The sequence below is a fragment of the Lathyrus oleraceus genome, chromosome 7 (assembly GCF_024323335.1).
Source record: "Lathyrus oleraceus cultivar Zhongwan6 chromosome 7, CAAS_Psat_ZW6_1.0, whole genome shotgun sequence".
Taxonomy (NCBI): Eukaryota; Viridiplantae; Streptophyta; class Magnoliopsida; order Fabales; family Fabaceae; genus Lathyrus; species Lathyrus oleraceus.
The window spans coordinates 538069262-538086153 of NC_066585.1; the positions used below are offsets into that span (position 1 = coordinate 538069262).

Sequence of the window (16892 nt, forward strand, 5' to 3'; positions counted from 1 at the left end):
GTTCTACAAATAACGAAATAAGAAAGAGAAATCTATTTTAATAAAATATCCAATTAAGGCACTTCTGAATTGATCTCATCCCTCAAAAAAAAAACTTTGTTGAGTAATAACTGAATTCTTCAATAAAATACTCTTTTATAATTCTCAATAATCCTCATGATTTTGAATGACGAAAAATAATTACACATTCGTTTCTTAATTCTTAAATTTGATCTCCATGAATATGGATATAATAAATCAAAAACGAAAGAGAAATCTATTTTTCCTTTTTGATTTCTTATTATTTTTCTTCCTATTCTTCTTTTTTGTGCTATGAAAAAGGGACTTGCAAAAATTTTAAAGGATTTTTCCGTTCCTGATAGTAATTTATTTAGTGAGTGGATGGAAGCATACTCTGGATCGGAGTTGTGGGGAGTACTGCTTTCTTTTTTCCACCAACTTAAAGCCCCAATTAGTATTCTTTTTATATTCTGCGTAAATTTTCTTTTGGATAATTTACAAAATCTGTGTTACTAATCCTTTGTGTATCTTGGTGTTTCTAACCATCCACTCTTTTTTATTAACCCCCCTTATTTTTATATATCTATGAGAATTCATAAAAATGGTAACTAAAACTCAATAAGGTTGGTCTTTTGAGACCGCTTCAAAACAGGATGACAAATTATCCAATCTTGGGTTAAATGGCCTCTTTTGTTTATCATTTTATTTCATTCTTATACATAGAAAATGAGACTCCATATTTTTACTGCCCTTTCATTCAAATCATCATACTATCTACTAACTAGAAGTAATAGAGTATTCTGAAATTAGATTAAATCGAAGCTGTTTTATTTCACTCATATAACTATCTAATTTAGTTCTTCAATCAGAATTGTGCATTATATGGACAGAATTCTAGATTTTCAATCAAATTTTCAATCAAATTAATTACAAGAAATATTATGATAATGATAAATAGAACCAAAATCTAGATTTTCAATCAAATTTTCAATCGAGGATACATATGTATTCTTAATATACTGAAACGGCTTCCATTATGCGTATCAAACCAATAGCGGTTCATACAAGCTAAATCTTCGAATCGATAATTTGGCCAAAGAAAGAATTTTAAATTCTTTAGTTTTTTTGTATCGCTATCAAGATCCTTATTTTTAGTCAAAACTTCAGAAGAATTATTTATTTTTTTCTCCTTTATTGTGTTTCTATCCACAATCTTTCTATTCCTAGAGTTCAAAGAAATTAGAATTCTCAATTCTCTACGGCGTCTAGGGGATAAAAGATTTTCGGGAATAAGGAAATCATAATTCTCAAGACGACTATTTTTTGAGTTTCTTTTCGAAATTTTTCGCTTGTGCCTCAATGCTATGCTTATGATTTGATATATAAAGATTTGTTCATAATTTTTTATAGAAACACGATTGGGTTCAATAAAAAACATTAGGTAGTCCCGCAATTCTGTTATGTCCCTAGCGTTTCCATAACAAAAGTCCGTGTTGGTGATACGCACCAAATTTTCTATATTTATATCCCCCTTTTTGATAGCCACAATAGTGAATTTTTTTAGCTTTTTCAACTCAAGCAAGTAACCTTGTATGTTAAAATGCTGAAACATATCCTCTTTGATGCCACACCCACAGTCCCCATAATAACCCAAATATTTGTTTATTAAATAATCACGTTCTTTAACTAGATTCGACATTTCTGTAATTATCTTAGAACCACGACGGCGACGATGGGGACGGATCGTATAATACTTTGCGAGATATAAATTTAGATTTTCTGTAATCTCGTATTCTTTCTTTTCTAACTTTAACTGCATTTTATCAGTAATGTTACTGTTTGTATAAAACGGCATAAAAAAGAAATCTAGTGGTAAGATCCAAGGATTCTTCTTATATGCACTTACTTTTGAAAAAAAACCAAATCTTGGGGTCAATACTTTCTGATTCGTTATGGAATTCTTTTTTCTTTTTCCCATCCAATGAAAATACTTTCTATCCATATTTTTTTCCATATCTATACCATCTTTTCCTATATAATTTTGGATAAAGCTATCACCCATTATATCAAATAATTCTTTGATATTTTTAGGTGTGTTATAAGACTGTGATTTATATCCATAAATATAGGATTTTTTCTTATCCACATAATTTATATATTGATAGGAGAAAAGATCATATCCATATTGTTTTTTTATTTTTTTTTTCATTTTTACTAAGTCGACTTCTGCTCCGTTTTCTAATTCTACGAAGTCCACTTGTTCTTTTTTGGAAAAAATGAATAGGGTTTTTTGAGATGAACCATATTCATCTAAATCCTTATTTTGAGCCACCCGCTGTTCATGGATTCTATTCCTCCACTTTTGTGGTACTAATCTCGACCATGCCCTCTGAGGTAAAGCATATTGATAATGAACCTTTAACCAATTTGTCCATTGATTCATTATAGAATCGGGACGGTTCTTATCTCTTAATTTTGAATTTAATCTTCCTCCTTGTATTCTCAATAAATACTCCTTTATTTCATTGTTCATAAAAAAAGATCTTCCATGAGATTCAAAAATAGATCTTAACTTATATCCATTACTAACTTGGCTTTGAGATAATTTAAACAATACATAGGCTTGTGACAAAGAAGATACATCACAAGAATTCTCTGAATTCATATTCCAAGGTTTCTCTATAGTCGACATAAAGGGAATTATACTTTGATTTATTTTATAAACTTTTTGTTCATTTTTTTTTTTGTATTGTAAATGGATTTCTTTACAATTTTATTTGTTAATTCAAATAAATAACGAATAAATTTAATATAATTAAGATAACGTTGTACAATGCTCGAAGTAAGGAAACCTTCTACATAGTTAGTAGTAAGGATATGTATGTATAGCCTTTCCATGAAAATTTGAAAAAAACAATAGGATTTACGGATTAATCGAACGTTTCTTCTTTGTAGAATTTGGAAAGGATTTTTTTTTAATTCTAATCTTTTAGCATCAGTTATAACCCCCTCGTTTTTTTCTTCTGTCATTTTTTCTATTTGTTTTAAGATCGTCTTTGTTTTAACATTCAGATCTTTTATCCTTTTTTCTGAATTTGTCCAATTAATAGATTGAATTATATCGGGCGATTCCTCAATCATTGGATTAATAGATTGAATTATATCGGGTGATTCCTCAATCATTGGATTAATTGGTGAATTTTTTTGGATTTCACTCAATTCGTTTTCTATTTGTTTTAATTCTTCTCCCAGGATTGGAGACCTGTTTTTTCTTTCTTTTTGATTATCAAATTTTCGAAAAGACTTTTTCAAATCTTTTTTCAATTGTTTTGTTATTTGATTGAAAATAGGACCCAAAAATGCAAATGGGTTTGGGACATGCTCAGCAGTATACGCTTCGACTAGTGTTCCATAACCTGTTAAAAACAAGAAGTTTTTTTCAAAGGCGGTTGTTTCAAGTACGCTTTTTGGAGTGTATCTTTTTTTTTCAGTAGATCGTACCTTAGGTTTATTGTGCCAAGGTTTCAGAACAAAAGGGTGTAAGACCCTTATCTGAAGACCGCCCCAGAACCAGTCGATTGGCAATGCGTTGCTACCTGTTGGAACGCCTTGATAGGTGCATTTAACATGGATTTCTTTTCTCCAATCCCTAAAATCTTCTGACCATTCCGGATTTTGAAATAATAAGATACGAATTATATTTTTAGTGATTATCAATGAAGGTAATAGAATATATTTTCTAAATATTGATTGGAATAATATTACAAAATTTTTGATTACTAGACCATATAGAATGCTCTCCCAGGCCTCTTCGATTTTTTCAAGTCTGTTTTCAATCTCGTCTTTCTGGTCCTCTTTCCGTCTCTCTTCTTGCACTTTCTGAAACTGCAAAAATTCCGAATTATCAGTACCAGGTTTCCTGAAATATTCTTTCACATATTGGACGATATCATCGAAAAGACCACCAAATGGGTAGTTGTCTACAAAAATAGGGGAATGGACATTTGCTTGAAAGAGTTTCAAAATGGCTATTTTACGCCTTTGACCGTGCACGGATCCTCTGATAATCTCTCGGTCGAAATCCATTTCCCGTAGAAAATGCGGGATACGAAAGTCCGTACTTGGGTCTATTGATGGATGCTTCCTCGAAAAATCCCGATTGTAAGCCTCATCCGTCTTAGAGAACAGTGTCTCACAACTGAAAACAATTTGCTCGCCCGGCAATCGGCAACAAATCTGAGGATCCTTTGTGTGTATGGCAGGATTCAGCCCTACCTCGATGTCGTCGATCAATTGGTATTCCCATCGAGGAACTTCTTTACTTATTTCGTTTATTTCACTCGATAAACTTGTAGTGAAAATTGTATCGTTGGTATGAGTAGTCTGAATTGCGTCGAAAAAAAAGTTTTTTTTTTCTTCGGAATACATTTTTCCTTGTTCATGTTCTGGAAATAAGTGAAGTGCGTCAAAATCCAAACTTGATACTGATTTTTCCGAAAATTTACTGATTAACTTAACAAAAAACCCAATTTTAGTTAATAATAATTTTCTATCAAATTGATCTATTTTCTGGTCAAATTCTGGAGAATTACTATTATTAGAAATAAGGAGACCATGAATCTTATTTACCAAAATGGAGTTTGTTGTGTCAGTTTCATTTGTAATAAAGGGTCGAAGTGAAACGTTGTTTTGGATTTCTGCACGAAAGCCTCCATTCACGAAAGGATCATATATTTTAGGTAAGTATTTTCGTTTCTGCTTATCATCCGACAATCGCCTTCGAATGTCAAATACATCCGCAGGATTAATTTTCTTCTTATCTTTCCTATCTATAATTTTTGCCTTTTGAAATAATTCATTGCTTAGTTGATTTAGTTTTTCTTTATTAATCGAGCTCCAATAATTAAACAATTCATTATCATTATAGGAGGTTTTATCGCTATCGCTTCTGAAGAGATCCATTTTTTTTCCAGGAGTTTCTGAAAAGTAGATAAATGAGGTGGATACGTGAAAGATATTCGTTTTTTTCCATCACTTTCGCATGTTTGAAAGAAAAATTGTGAATTTTCATCTTTTTCAATCCTGTTAAACTTATGATTTTCTATATATCGCAAAGGCCTACTCCATCGATTATAATCGAAAAGAGTCGTTACAAGAGATTTTTCCAACGGGGCCAGTTTTTTATTTTTGTCAATATTTATGTTGTTGGAAGTCGTCTCTTTTTTCTCATTCTGAGAAAGATAAACAGTAATATCTTCTTGGTTAGTTTCGTCTGCATCTATTGCAGCTTGGATTTCCTCCTCCCGGTTTTCGTCGTAGTCTCCCATTTCGGCACCATAATAATACGGGGACGGTGAGTTGCCTAAATAGAGTGCAAAGAAGAAAAATGCAAAAGCTCCAAACATTTGCGCCGTATAATTTCGCAATTGTAGGAGAGTGTATTTATCAAATCTCATAGTTATCTTAGATTTGATCGAATTTTTTTGCTTTAACCCGACTAATACCAATCCAATACATTTCATCAAAAAGATGTGACCAATTAACCACCCAACAAAACTACTTATTAAGAAGAACAATTTATTGTTAGATCGAAACAGATAAATGTTCATTACTCTTAGTACGATTGAACTTGGAACAACAACGGGATAAAATAGTTTAAACAAAAGATTATTGAAGAATACTTTGTAAATCCTCAAATTACGTATTGAGTTTGGATTCTTGTATCCAGAATCCACCAAAACCGGATCCTTGTATCCAGAAGACAGGTCGGATACCCAAGCCGACCGATAGAAATGATTGTCATTGTGGTATAGAAAATAAAAGAAAAGATAAGGTACTAGTAAGAATGATACCGTATGAGGTCTATTCAATGCCAAATGCAAAGGCGTATAATAGATGGATATGAAGATCATCAGGCGTCCCGTAATAAACCCAGTTGTTGCTATTCAATTTATTACTATTCGATGCTATTACTATGCTCCTCTCTTTATAGTACTATATTTCTATATAGTACTATATAGGAAAGGAGGCTAATAAATTGAATAGAAACCTTCATTATCATTATCCCGAGTAGTTGGATCATAGTCTCTTACCATAAAAATGGCTGCATGTGCAGCAGCACCAACTATGAGAAAGCCCCCAATCCACATGTGATGTGTGAACAATGACAGTTGTGTACCATAGTCAGTAGCTAGGTATGGATAAGGAGGCATAGCATACATATGGTGAGCTACAATAATGGTCAAAGAGCCTAACATAGCTAGGTTAATAGATAATTGAGCATGCCATGACGTTGTTAGGATCTCATATAGACCTTTATGACCCTGGCCTGTAAATGGACCTTTATGGGCTTCTAAAATATCTTTTATACCATGACCAATACCCCAGTTAGTTCTATACATATGACCCGCAATGAGAAAAAGAATTGCAATAGCTAAATGATGATGTGCAATATCAGTCAGCCATAGACCACCAGTTAGTGGGTCTAATCCTCCACGAAAAGTAAGAAAGTCCGCGTATTTTGACCAATTCAAGGTAAAAAATGGGGTTGCTCCCTCAGCAAAACTTGGATAAAGTTGAGCCAAAAGATCCCGATTCAAGATAAATTCATGAGGAAGTGGGATCTCTTTGGGATCTACTCCAGCATTTAGAAATTGGTTAATTGGTAAAGATACATGTACTTGATGCCCCGCCCAAGAAAGAGACCCAAGTCCTAGTAGACCTGCCAAATGGTGATTCAACATGGATTCTACATCTTGAAACCAAACCAATTTTGGAGCAGCTTTGTGATAATGAAACCAACCAGCAAAAAGCATTAAGGCTGCAAAGACCAACGCACCGATTGCAGTACAATAGAGTTGTAATTCACTAGTTATTCCAGATGCTCGCCAAATCTGAAAAAAACCAGAGGTTATTTGTATTCCGCGGAAACCTCCCCCTACATCACCATTCAATATTTCTTGGCCTACTATTGGCCAAACCACTTGGGCACTAGGTCGAATGTGAGTAGGATCATTTAGCCATGCTTCATAATTGGAAAAACGAGCACCATGGAAATACATGCCACTCAGCCAAAGAAAGATAATGGAGAGTTGGCCGAAATGAGCACTAAATACTTTTCGGGAAATCTCCTCTAAATCACTAGTATGGCTATCGAAATCATGAGCATCAGCATGTAGGTTCCAGATCCAAGTAGTAGTATCAGGTCCCTTAGCTATTGTTCTTGAGAAATGACCAGGTTTTGCCCATTGCTCGAAAGACGTTTTTATGGGATCCCTATCTACCAAAATTTTGACTTCTGGATCTGCCAAAATTTGGACTTTTGGTTCCGGCGAACGAATAATCATTGAGTCCTCCTCTTTCCGGACAACACATACAAAGAGACCCGCCAACATAAAACATAATTAGTGAACTTATGAGAAATGTTTATATTGAATATCTTTCTCCCATCTATCTATTCTATATTTTCTTGAGTTATTCACTAGAACAATTAGGATCCGGAAGTGAATCCGGGGCAAGTGTTCGGATCTATTATGACATAGCAGTTAGGCGCTCAACGGACCCTTTTATTTGACTGATGGTGACAATAAACTATCAAAAATTCAATATTCAATATATATAATGGATTCTCTCTATATTTTATTCTCTATTAGAGAATAAAATATAGACAATAATATTAGAATTAGAATAAAAAAAAAAAAAAAAAACTCAGGATCAATTAAAATGTGAATAGGATGAATTGGTTTCTAATAATATAATTTATGAAGGAAATAAGAATATTTCTAGAATTCAATTCGATAGGAAATATAGAAATATACTTTTTTGGGGGTTGTCGAAGATCCTTTTTGTTATGTAGTCTGATCATTTTATTTAAAACAAAGATTCAAACAAAGACCCGAAATACAAATCCTTTTTTCATTTTTTTCTTCAATCATTGCATTGATAAGAAATAAGAAGTCATGTTTCACTAAAATTAGTCACTTTGACTTACCGTTTTTACATAAATTATAAGTAAAAAGGCAGTAGGAACTAGAATGAAGAGTGCAGTAGCTATAAATGCGAGAATATTTACTTCCATAATCTCTATGTTTTCTTTCTCTTTAATTTCTAATAAATACTTCGGGATTTAATCCCATAGAAATGAAAAATCTTTCGTCACTAAATTCAATGGTATAAATAGGATCTCGATGATATCCAAATAAGAAAATGACTTTATGATGCAATCAAAAAGTCCTTTTTCTTTCTTTGTCCGAACCTTTCCCTTAAACAAACTAAAAAAGAAAGAAAAAAGGGGATACCCGTTAGAAATGATATTTTATTTTTATTTTTATTCCCTTTCATACACGAAATCCATTGATATTTTATTTTTTTGATTGGATTTGTATCCATCGGGACTGACGGGACTCGAACCCGCAGCTTCCGCCTTGACAGGGCGGTGCTCTGACCAATTGAACTACAATCCCAGGGAAAAAGTCGTATAGTATACATACATATTCTTACAATTGCATCCAAACTCTTTGTTTTTCTATTTGAGATTCGAACCCCTGTAAAAGAGGCTCACTTCTATATATATTCCTATTTTGATGGGTCTGCACTTTATCGACACGGATGACTCGCATCGCAATCCGTTCGTTATTGCCAACTTTATTTAAAAATAAATGAATCAAGAAATGAATCAAGGAAACAAAACAAAAAAGAGTCTTTTTTGTTTTTTAACTTTAACCCTTTCCTTAGACTTTAAACTTACAGATCCCGATAGGAATTTTGGAAAATCAGAATTTGTGGAAAAAATATGTAAGTAATATGGAAAAAAGACATAGGACTCGAGATTCTAATCTTCTGTATCCGAACCCATTGGTGATTTTAAGAGAACACCAAATGGGTTCTATCATTTCATGGTGGATCCAGAAATATTTTTGGGCCGAGCTGGATTTGAACCAGCGTAGACATATTGCCAACGAATTTACAGTCCGTCCCCATTAACCGCTCGGGCATCGACCCAGGAAGAATCCAATTTAGTCTTTATTGATAATCCCTGATCCATTTCCTTTCGTAGTACCCTACCCCCAGGGGAAGTCGAATCCCCGTTGCCTCCTTGAAAGAGAGATGTCCTAAACCGCTAGACGATGGGGGCATCCTTCCCCGACCTCCATTCTACTATGTTCATAGTATGAACAGTTTTTTGAAATTGTCAATATAATGATTCGATCAGAAGGATCTTCTCATCTTTCAGAATTCCTTACAATTTTTTGATTAATCCTTTCGATTTCGAAATTGTTCATTCCAATCACCAATCTATAATTCAACAAAATACAAAATAAAACGAAGTAATGCGAAACAAACCAAAATAAACATAGAATCCTTTCTGGAAATGATTGATTTGCTGGAACAGGGGGGCATTAACACCTTATTTCTTTCACTTTCATTCAGTGTTAAGAAGATTGAATTAGGTATATTTCTATTTCACACTAAGTCGGGAAATAAAAAAACGAGAATGAATCTGGAAATTGAGTAAAAAAGGATGAAGATCAATAAGAATTCAGTTGAGGGACAGGATAGAATCCATTTATCAAAGATTCAGAAATATTTGAATTAGGGGTACATGTATCAATGAAATTAATTTCGTGTTATGATGAAGATGACTTCAATTCGAATCGGTTTTGAAAAATTGAATTCCAGTGATATTTATCAAATCCAATATGAATAAATTCTTTTTTCACTATACTCGTCAATCCAATTTTTTGTTCATTAATGAGTTGGTACAAAAAATAGATCTATGTACATATATATAAATCTGATTTATATATATATTTCGTATATATATAATAAGTATATGCAGTAACAAATAGATGTACTAAACTCATATTCATATTGGCTTATTCTGTATTCGGGAATTGACTCAAACGGCGCCCTTTTAACTCAGTGGTAGAGTAACGCCATGGTAAGGCGTAAGTCGTCGGTTCAAATCCGATAAAGGGCTTTTTTTTATCAAAAAATGATAACAGTAGTATTCCTATTTGAAGGAACATATACAAATATTCTTGATATTTGTAAGAAGTTTCTGTTTGTAATAAAATAAAAAAAACGAAGGAATAGTTGAATTTCATTAAAAAATCGAATTTAGAATTGAAACTCTATTAAGTTATTGTTATCATTCGAATAGAGTAAACTCATTCTAGTTAGAAAGGGAAATGGCATTCTTTTCTATATATATTATTTCTTTTTTTAGAATGTGATATTTCCTTGAATTGTCAGATACTCCTATTTTCGATTATTCCAATCAAATAAAGGGAGAGATTCTAAAAAAAGTAAGTGGACCTAACCTATTGAATCATAACTATATCCACTATTCTGATATTCAAATTGGATAGAAATGAAATTCGAACAGTGGATCTTTTTTTCTTTTTAATACCTTTTTGGTTCTAACTCTGCAAGAATCTGTTGATATTTCGGATAAAATCTTATTGTTCCTAGGAATCAATTGCTACTCCTCTCCTCCAGTGGAAGGCTTATTCTAAGTTCCAACAGACAAGTCATTTGACTTCAAAATATCTTTTTTCCGAATACAAGAAAAGATCCAAATTGATTTCTATTATTTCTTGAAGATATGTCTATAAAAATAATCGAAAAATCCATCAAATCATGACTTCGAGTATCCAAATTTGGTTTTCATATCTATGCATACGAGGCATACGAGATTTTGAAGGCAATTAATGGACGAAACTTGCACATAGAGAAAAATATTCCAATTTCTTACCTCGATCCGCACGAAAGGGTATACGTCGGAATTTGATTAATCTGAATGAAATAAAAATAGAACAAAGAAGACAATAAAAGAAATCAATGTAAAATAGAAAGTAAAATATAGGATCCTCTAGTAGTTTTCTAGACATACAAATTCGAACCATACAAATTCGAATAATATAGAAAACGATTTTTTTTGATTTCACGAACAAGATTCAAGAATAATCTTATTTGATAAAAGCAGAGTAGTATGTCTGGGGATCTGCTAGTAACGAGAGTAATAAAAGCGATCGATCATTTGTTTATGGAATAGTTCTTTAAAAAATCTATTTATAGGATTTATGAGTCATAAGACACTTTTCGAGTCATGACTTAGGGAATTTTTTTAGAATAGAAAGGAATAAGCCAATTAAGTTAATGGATTTGACCTAGATTAGATATCAATCGACAAAAAAATAATTTTTCTATTCGAAACCCAGTCGAAAACAAGGGAGAGTCTACGAGAAATCATATCATATATAAAATGAAAAAAGCCTCGAAGGTTCCATCCCTGAAAATGCTAGGAGGTGTTCGGAAATGGTTTGAAGTAGTTGAATAGGAGGATTACTATGACTATAGCTCTTGGTAAATTTACCAAAGATCAAAATGATTTATTTGATATTATGGATGACTGGTTACGGAGGGACCGTTTTGTTTTTGTGGGTTGGTCCGGTCTATTGCTCTTTCCTTGCGCCTATTTTGCCGTGGGGGGTTGGTTCACAGGTACCACCTTTGTAACTTCATGGTATACTCATGGATTGGCAAGTTCCTATTTGGAAGGTTGTAACTTCTTAACTGCAGCAGTCTCTACTCCTGCTAATAGTTTAGCACACTCTTTGTTGTTACTATGGGGTCCTGAAGCACAGGGAGATTTGACCCGTTGGTGTCAATTAGGTGGTCTGTGGACTTTTGTTGCTCTTCACGGTGCTTTCGGATTAATAGGTTTTATGTTACGTCAATTTGAACTTGCTCGATCTGTTCAATTGCGGCCTTATAATGCAATCGCATTCTCCGGTCCAATTGCTGTTTTTGTTTCTGTATTCCTTATTTATCCACTGGGCCAGTCTGGTTGGTTCTTTGCGCCTAGTTTTGGTGTAGCAGCTATATTTCGATTCATTCTCTTTTTCCAAGGGTTTCATAATTGGACATTAAACCCATTTCATATGATGGGAGTTGCTGGTGTATTGGGCGCTGCCCTACTATGCGCTATTCATGGCGCTACCGTAGAAAATACCTTATTTGAAGATGGTGATGGCGCAAATACATTCCGGGCTTTTAACCCAACCCAAGCAGAAGAAACTTATTCAATGGTTACTGCTAACCGCTTTTGGTCCCAAATCTTTGGGGTTGCTTTTTCCAATAAACGTTGGTTACATTTCTTTATGTTATTTGTACCAGTAACTGGTTTATGGATGAGTGCTCTTGGAGTAGTCGGTCTGGCCCTGAACCTACGTGCCTATGACTTTGTTTCTCAAGAAATCCGCGCAGCGGAAGATCCTGAATTTGAGACTTTCTACACCAAAAATATTCTCTTAAACGAAGGTATTCGTGCGTGGATGGCGACTCAAGATCAGCCTCATGAAAACCTTATATTCCCTGAGGAGGTTCTACCACGTGGAAACGCTCTTTAATGGAACTTTAGCTTTAACTGGTCGTGACCAAGAAACTACTGGTTTTGCTTGGTGGGCCGGGAATGCCCGACTTATCAATTTATCCGGTAAACTACTGGGGGCCCATGTAGCCCATGCCGGATTAATAGTATTCTGGGCCGGAGCAATGAACCTATTTGAAGTTGCTCATTTCGTACCCGAGAAGCCCATGTATGAACAAGGCTTAATTTTACTTCCCCATCTAGCAACTCTAGGTTGGGGGGTAGGTCCTGGAGGGGAAGTTATCGACACCTTTCCATACTTTGTGTCTGGAGTACTTCACTTAATTTCCTCTGCAGTATTGGGCTTTGGCGGTATTTATCATGCACTTCTGGGACCTGAGACTCTTGAAGAATCTTTTCCATTCTTTGGTTATGTATGGAAAGATAGAAATAAAATGACTACTATTTTAGGTATTCACTTAATTTTGTTAGGTATAGGGTCTTTTCTTCTAGTATTTAAGGCTTTTTATTTTGGAGGTATATATGATACCTGGGCTCCAGGAGGGGGAGATGTAAGAAAAATTACCAACTTCACCCTTAGTCCAAGCATTCTATTTGGTTATTTACTAAAATCCCCTTTTGGGGGAGAAGGTTGGATTGTTAGTGTGGACGATTTGGAAGATATAATTGGGGGACATGTATGGTTGGGTTCCATTTGTATACTTGGTGGAATCTGGCATATCTTAACCAAACCCTTTGCATGGGCTCGGCGTGCACTAGTATGGTCTGGAGAAGCTTACTTATCTTATAGTTTAGGTGCTTTAGCCGTTTTTGGTTTTATAGCTTGTTGCTTTGTCTGGTTTAATAATACTGCTTATCCTAGTGAGTTTTATGGTCCCACTGGACCGGAAGCTTCTCAAGCTCAAGCATTTACTTTTCTAGTTAGAGACCAACGTCTTGGAGCTAATGTAGGCTCCGCTCAAGGGCCTACCGGTTTAGGTAAATATCTAATGCGTTCTCCGACCGGAGAAGTCATTTTTGGAGGAGAAACTATGCGTTTTTGGGATCTGCGTGCTCCCTGGTTAGAACCTCTAAGAGGTCCTAATGGTTTGGACTTGAGTAGACTGAAAAAAGATATACAGCCTTGGCAAGAACGTCGTTCCGCGGAATATATGACTCATGCTCCTTTAGGTTCTTTAAATTCCGTGGGTGGCGTAGCTACAGAGATTAATGCAGTCAATTATGTCTCTCCTAGAAGTTGGTTAGCTACTTCTCATTTTGTTCTAGGATTCTTCCTATTCGTAGGTCATTTATGGCACGCGGGAAGAGCTCGCGCAGCTGCCGCAGGATTTGAAAAAGGAATTGATAGAGATTTTGAGCCTGTTCTTTCCATGACTCCTCTTAATTGAGACATGAAATCCAATGCTTGACGTAAGAATCACTTTGATTTTAGTATACATATTGGGTTGAGTCGAGGAGATCATATTGAAAAAAGGTTTTGTTTTTCAATTCATTTATATCTAATCTTTTTTCGGGCTCGGCTAAGTGGTGATATAGCCGAGCCCGAAAAAACGGAGCCAACCAAAATCAATAAAAAAAATCCATTCGCCAAGAAAAAGGAGAGAGGGGGATTCGAACCCTCGATAGTTCTTTGTTTCGAACTATACCGGTTTTCAAGACCGGAGCTATCAACCACTCAGCCATCTCTCCAAAAGATAATTTCTATTTTATCTTTATTCCACTCAAGAGAACATGACCATACAAATTAATACCCTTTTCTCTATGATAAAGATATCTCTCTATGATAAAGATATCCAGTGTGAATCTATTGGTCTAGTTCTCTATCCGTATATATTATATATGCATGATCCAGCTCTTTTGTGAAATAAAAAAAACTACCCCTCGATCCATGCCTCAATAAGGAGTGTCATCTAAAATCAATGGATTCATGATAAAACCCTCCATAAGGAGAATGTCTTTTTTATTTCTTTTTGGAAGGGGTCAATAAGGGGTTGGGGGATCAAATGGTATAGTTCTTTTGTTGGTAAATTAGAGGATTCTAAACATGACTATTGCGTTTCAATTAGCTGTTTTTGCATTAATTGTTACTTCATCCATTTTATTAATTAGTGTACCTGTTGTATTTGCTTCTCCTGATGGTTGGTCAAGTAACAAAAATGTTGTCTTTTCTGGTACATCATTATGGATTGGATTAGTATTTCTAGTGGGTATTCTGAATTCTCTCATCTCTTGAAACTATTCATTCTGGATCAAAAAACGAAATGACCCCTCCCCCCGAATTCTTTCGGGTTGTGTGTGAGGCACATGAAAATGGAATATATAAGACCCCACAAATAAAGAAAACTAAAACATTATTAATGGGAGGGGTCAAACTCCTTCTATTGGAAAAAGCTTATATCTTATACTTAATATGATATATAGATATATAGTAAAACTAAAAACTTGAATATTAAAATATTCATATTTTTTTCTGAATTTCATATTATTTTCTGAATATAGAATAATAATCTATATCTTCTATATATATAATATATATCTATATATTAATAAGAATTCTTAATAGAAACGAATATTAATAGAAAATCATCTATTTCGAATAGAAAGATATAGATTTCAAAATGGACTCTCCATTCATTTCATTAGATAGATAAGATCACCAAAACTTCGTGATCTGCTGGCGAACTTATTCCAATTCAATAATAGATCTCAATATTATGCCTTGAAGAGGAATCGAACCTCCACGCTGTTTAGCACGAGATTTTGAGTCTCGCGTGTCTACCATTTCACCACCAAGGCATCAATCATATTCTATGAATATGATATCTATCTTATGGAATATATTACAAATATATAGTATAAGATATTATTAGATATCTTATTATATGATAATATAGATGGGATAGAATTTGCCGTTGTTCCCCAGTAGCTCAGTGGTAGAGCGGTCGGCTGTTAACCGATTGGTCGTAGGTTCAAATCCTATTTGGGGAGATTTTATTCATTTCCAATTAAAGAATTTGGAATCAAAAGGAAGTGTAAAGTTTGTTTCTATTACATTCTATCTCATCGTATACTATTCTACTATATTGGGGACTCCCGGTCAATACCTATGTGTAGATTATTGATATTCCTTTGTTCTACAGTCTGGGGCTATTCTATTATTTATACTATATATAAATATAGTATTTATAAGAAATAAAAAATGTAAGACTATTTTGTTTCAACCTCAATCATAGTTTATTTTCTTATCCCCAAGGTCCTTCCCCTTTTAGCCGGTTGTGGGCGAGGAGGGATTCGAACCCCCGACACCGTGGTTCGTAGCCACGTGCTCTAATCCTCTGAGCTACAGGCCCCACCCTGTCTCCACTAGATCTGTTCCCCGGAGTACCCTATAAGAAACATTTACTCTTCCCAGCTATATTTTGATTAAGAAGATGTGAAAGCGACTCTCTCCTTATAAGAATACAAATAGAATAAGGATTGTGCGTTCCGAGGTGTGAAGTGGGATAGATTTGATAATTGGGGTTTAGAATAAGACGACCTTTTCATTCTTATTTTCTCTTGCTATTGAAAAAGAGAATAAGAATGAAAAGTGATAAAACAGTTAAAAGTCCAGCTAGGTACTATAAGAATGAAAACCGGTTAACGGTTTAGGTGGTTAACCGGTTAACACAGAAACAAAATTTAATTTCTGTCTGTACAAAATATGTCACCAAGGGGATTCGAACCCAGGACCTCCTTGAAACTGTACATGCCTAACACTAGGCTACAGAGGTTGTTGTTGAATGCTTATGCAATGAATAAATATTAATCTAAATCTTGATTAAGATAGATTAATGAATTAATTGAGCGTTATAACTCCGTTTTGGATGTGGAGGGATGCGTTAGTAAGATAATGAAAGAGGCTATTATTATGATATCATATTATAGTGTATTATGCGTCTTACAAATTCTATGAATTTTATTTTGATGGGTGTTAAACATGGTTGATTGTGAAATAACATGACTAAAGATAACGTAAAGGACTATTATTACTGTTCTATGTTATAAAATAGTATGTGATTTATAAATGCCATGAATTTTATCATGATGAAAATTAAATATTGTTGTTATGTGGAAGGTGAAATAACATGATTAAAAACCTTACAAAGATGAGTGAGGAAACCTAGAAGAATAATTTGATTAATAACTTAGAAAGATAATCTAGGTTATGGAACATGTGAGATACATGTATGAGAATACGGTATTCATTCGTACGACGCTTATGTGAGGTCGTGGACGAATTGTTACCATGATTGAGAATGAGACGCATTGTATGGAACATGCCATATTATTATTTGTGTATTATGGTGAACGAAGTCACCTATGATTGATGAATTTGTTATGGTTCGTGGAACCAATGTTTTGTGGAACCGATCATGTATTCAGAATGTGTGTTTTTCTGTGATGGTACACATCTCTATTGGTATGCTAAAACGTGTAAGCATTGGGATGTGGGACC

The 16892-nt window shown here is 34.2% G+C and overlaps 4 protein-coding genes and 3 non-coding genes across 7 annotated transcripts; 3 read left to right on the forward strand and 4 right to left on the reverse strand.

Moving 5' to 3' along the window:
* Positions 1–933: 933 nt before the first annotated feature.
* Positions 934–4972, reverse strand: LOC127107783 (protein TIC 214). Its single transcript, XM_051045100.1, has 2 exons — positions 2853–4972; positions 934–2763 (listed from the first exon to the last, which is right to left on the reverse strand). Exons 1-2 carry the CDS (start codon positions 4960–4962, stop codon positions 980–982), a joined length of 3894 nt encoding a protein of 1297 aa, XP_050901057.1. The 5' UTR covers positions 4963–4972; the 3' UTR covers positions 934–979.
* LOC127104856 (protein TIC 214) lies at positions 4968–5912 on the reverse strand (the record flags this gene model as incomplete). The annotated part of the gene is made up of 1 exon (XM_051042002.1): positions 4968–5912. A coding segment is annotated over exon 1 (945 nt), but the record flags the coding sequence as incomplete, so codon positions are not given.
* Positions 5913–6029: 117 nt separating this feature from the next.
* Positions 6030–9185, reverse strand: LOC127104857 (photosystem I P700 chlorophyll a apoprotein A1-like). Its single transcript, XM_051042003.1, has one exon. The coding sequence runs from the start codon at positions 7392–7394 to the stop codon at positions 6030–6032; it is 1365 nt and encodes a 454-aa protein (XP_050897960.1). The 5' UTR covers positions 7395–9185.
* Positions 9186–9811: 626 nt separating this feature from the next.
* Positions 9812–14784, forward strand: LOC127107782 (photosystem II CP43 reaction center protein-like). The gene is given in 2 exon segments (XM_051045099.1): positions 9812–12404; positions 12406–14784. Coding segments are annotated over 2 exon segments (2430 nt in total). The 5' UTR covers positions 9812–11351; the 3' UTR covers positions 13783–14784.
* TRNAT-GGU (transfer RNA threonine (anticodon GGU)) lies at positions 9908–9979 on the forward strand. Its single transcript has one exon. It is a non-coding gene; the product is annotated as a tRNA-Thr (tRNA).
* Positions 14785–15310: 526 nt separating the features above from the next.
* TRNAN-GUU (transfer RNA asparagine (anticodon GUU)) lies at positions 15311–15382 on the forward strand. The gene has a single exon. It is a non-coding gene; the product is annotated as a tRNA-Asn (tRNA).
* A 288-nt stretch (positions 15383–15670) lies between these two features.
* On the reverse strand, positions 15671–15749 carry TRNAR-ACG (transfer RNA arginine (anticodon ACG)). Its single transcript has one exon. It is a non-coding gene; the product is annotated as a tRNA-Arg (tRNA).
* Between the last annotated feature and the right edge of the window lie 1143 nt (positions 15750–16892).

What these genes read in the sequence shown, in the direction of transcription:
- LOC127107783 (XM_051045100.1), bottom strand. Translation starts at nt 4,962, where the DNA reads ATGGATCTCTTCAGAAGCGATAGCGATAAAACCTCCTATAATGATAAT. An exon ending in TACTACTAACTATGTAGAAG is followed by an intron (nt 2,764 to 2,852) that starts GTTTCCTTACTT and finishes AAAATTGTAAAG; the next exon opens with AAATCCATTTACAATACAAA.
- LOC127104857 (XM_051042003.1), bottom strand. Translation starts at nt 7,394, where the DNA reads ATGTTGGCGGGTCTCTTTGTATGTGTTGTCCGGAAAGAGGAGGACTCA.